The following is a 3,189-nucleotide window of genomic DNA, read 5'->3' on the forward strand; positions in this document are numbered from 1 at the left end:
GGATGCCTTGACCAATGACCAAAAGGTAGAAGTAGTATATAGGATTGACTGCAAGAACTGTAACGCTTCATATGTTGGACCAAGCGATATTTAAAAACTCGTGTTAATGAACATGCGAAAGATATTATGAAACACGTAAGCAACCACTCAGTGGTCAGTAAACACCGTACATCACTTGGTCATGATTTTGATTGGTCTACTCCGCATGTATTACACAGAGAGAGTAACATAAGAAGGAGAGAGATAGCCGAAATGGTTTTTATAAAAAGGACTGAAGATACAATCAATTTACAAAATGACACAGAAAATCTCAACGATATTTATGACCGAATCATAGATTTAACGTAAATTCCGACACTATCATTTATTTATTTATTTATGTTATTTATTGCTTGACCTATTATTTAACTTTTACTTGTTTTTACCGATACCCTTTACATATCGAATTTAGTCAGTCATGTTTTGTCAGTGCTCAAGATAAGTTCACGTATATGTCTATTTAAAAATATCTTTGTGGCTTCTCTCTTTCTATAACACTCTCGAATTTAGTTTAGGATTACAATGACCATCCTCACAACACCACTAAATACACGTGATCCTATGCACGATTAACACAGGTAATACACATTTATACAACCGTCAAATTAATATCACAACATGTTAACACTGTATCAATCTGTAAAATTTAAATTTGTAGTTACACTCGCTTGAAAAGGACCAAAACCCATGGTCGAAACGTAGCGATACGAAATCATTAAAATTGCCAGATATGGTCAACCAAATTATATGTTTTTAAGTTTTTTGTTCAAAATATCAAAGCAGAGCATTTCAAACATTGTGCCAGAAGTATGCGAAGCTCTCATCGACTTTTTGAAGGATCAAATCAAAGTAAGTATATGACAATCTTTTTAAACATTTTTATTTAGACTGATATGAAATAAATTTATAAAAATAGTAAGTCATCTTATAAATCCATTAAAACGCTTCCGAAATCAGCAGTATTCCCATCACTTTTTTTCTGAGCTCCATGAATAGTTTGGTGCATCTGGTGTAGCATCAAGTAAGATAGGTGTAGATGTATCAGAGCGTATAGATGAACCAGGTGTGCTATTTGATGTTCGCTGGTCATTTATCTCAGCTCGGTAGAGAGAGCTACTTATCTCAAATTTTGTGTAGCTTTGAACTGATCTGCTTTTTAGATTTCGCAAAGTATTCGCAACATGTTCCCCAAACACGTCAAACTCATCTCGTTTCTTCACGTTACTTGATAACTGTTTTATTATCGTGTACACTTCTTCACACATCTCGTCTGCTTTCCTCTTAGTGCTTTTTGCTTGCTTGCTTGCTTGCTTGCAAGCTTGCAAGCTTGGTGCTTGGTGCGAGAGAGAGAGAGGAATGCTTTTGTCCACAGTTTTTTGTTGACAGCTTCCTGTATTATCTTGCACTTGTAGATGTAACTCATTGAGTAATTGCCCATCATTCTAAAAAAAATGAAAATAAGTATATTTTTAAAATAAATTTAATACTTTTTTTTAGGTGCCTAAATCTCAAGAAGAATGGCTGACAGTTGCAAATGATTTTAACAACAAGTGGAATTTCCCCCACTGTTGTGGCAGTGTTGATGGAAAACATATATGTTTACAAGCTCCAATAAAAAGTGGCAGCGACTACTTCAATTATAATATATTCAAAAATTTTTTAGCATTGTACTTTTAGCTATAGTGGATGCTAACTACTGCTTTAGATTTGTGAGTGCAGGATGTCAAGGACGTTTGTCTGACGGTGGTGTTTGCGAATACAAAATTTAAAGAGCTGCTTGAAACGTCATCTTTGAATTTGCCATCAATAAGAGTTCTACCGGGAAGAACGTCGCCGACACCTTTTGTGTTTCTAGCTGATGATGCATTTCCTTTGCAACCACACATTATAAAACCCTTCCCAGGTACTCAATCTAAAGGTTCATCAGAGCGAATTTACAACGGTAGACACAACAGAGCAAGGCGTATCGTTGAAAATGTGTTTGGCATAATATCTACTGTGTTCAGAGTCTTAAGAAAACCAATGCTTCTTGAGCCTGAAAAAGCAGAAAAGATAGTTTTAGCATGTGCTTATCTCCACAATTTCTTGCGGAAGAGTCAATCGTCTTCATCGTACTGTCCACCAGAAACTTTTGACTCAGAAGACACAGTCACCGGTGAATTAATACCTGGCGAATGGAGAGTTGTAGGCCAACCAAATGGCACTTTACTAAAACTTAAAAGGGTTCCAAGGAAAGCTAGTGTGCTTGGCAAACAAATAAGAGAAGAATTTTCTTTGTACTTTTTGAGTGAAGAGGGAAAAGTATCGTGGCAAAACAATTACTAAAATTTTGAATTAGTTTTTGTATTTTAAATGTTTATTTAAGGCCGAGTCACAATTAGAACGTGTCGTTCCGTTTCTCTATACTCAGCTCACTCTCTTCTATACTATACTTTGTATATTCTACACTATAATTTGTAATAAAATATATATTGGAATTTTTATGGTTTCATTCTTGTGCTTACCTCTATTATTAAATGACTATTGTTGGTATCCCGTGACTGGACAATATCTTGGTTGGAAGGTGAGAAACTAGCTTCAGTTGAATGACGTGGCTCATTTTTATCTTTTAAAAACAGAAGCATTTTGAAGAAGATCCATTTTGATTTGTATGGAGCGTCCGCTCCATCTCCACTCTTCCCCTTTTTTAATTCACGCTGGAATTGTCCAATAAGCATTCGCATTTTTTTCTCCACTTCGTTTGCACTCATTTCCATATCAGCACCTAATTCAGTCCATGCGTCATGTTTCTTATTTCTGTCCTTGAAATCCATAACGGTAGGGTCCCACAATACGCGTTTTTCCCTAAATAATTCGATTGAACGAGTGGTCATATCTTTTGACCATTCCATTGCGCGAAATAATAATATTTATTTACGACGCACAGTCTCTGAAAAAGTCGAAATAGACGCGTAAACAACATCTAAAGTTATATACACGTTATTGCGAATAGTATTATCACAGCCCCGGTGGTCGAGCTGGCTAAGATGCCCGTCACGGATTGTAGGGAGGTCCCAGGTTCGAATCCTGGCTGGGGTAATATTTTTCGCAATAAGAATTTTAATTGCCAGACACGGTCGACAAAAATCACCGATGTTATTAATTTACAAT

At 36.0% G+C, this 3,189-nt stretch overlaps 1 protein-coding gene across 1 annotated transcript; it reads right to left on the minus strand.

Moving 5' to 3' along the window:
* Positions 1–1,007: 1,007 nt before the first annotated feature.
* On the minus strand, positions 1,008–2,992 carry LOC105561123. Its single transcript, XM_012010849.1, has 2 exons — positions 2,544–2,992; positions 1,008–1,481 (listed from the first exon to the last, which is right to left on the minus strand). The coding sequence occupies exons 1-2, from the start codon at positions 2,928–2,930 to the stop codon at positions 1,008–1,010; spliced, it is 861 nt and encodes a 286-aa protein (XP_011866239.1). The 5' UTR covers positions 2,931–2,992.
* Positions 2,993–3,189: the final 197 nt, after the last annotated feature.

Source organism: Vollenhovia emeryi, unplaced genomic scaffold (genome assembly GCF_000949405.1).
Source record: "Vollenhovia emeryi isolate VEMERY1.0 unplaced genomic scaffold, V.emery_V1.0 DF939211.1, whole genome shotgun sequence".
NCBI lineage: Eukaryota > Metazoa > Arthropoda > Insecta > Hymenoptera > Formicidae > Vollenhovia > Vollenhovia emeryi.

What these genes read in the sequence shown, in the direction of transcription:
- LOC105561123 (XM_012010849.1), bottom strand. Translation starts at nt 2,930, where the DNA reads ATGGAATGGTCAAAAGATATGACCACTCGTTCAATCGAATTATTTAGG. An exon ending in ATAGTCATTTAATAATAGAG is followed by an intron (nt 1,482 to 2,543) that starts GTAAGCACAAGA and finishes CATTTTTTTTAG; the next exon opens with AATGATGGGCAATTACTCAA.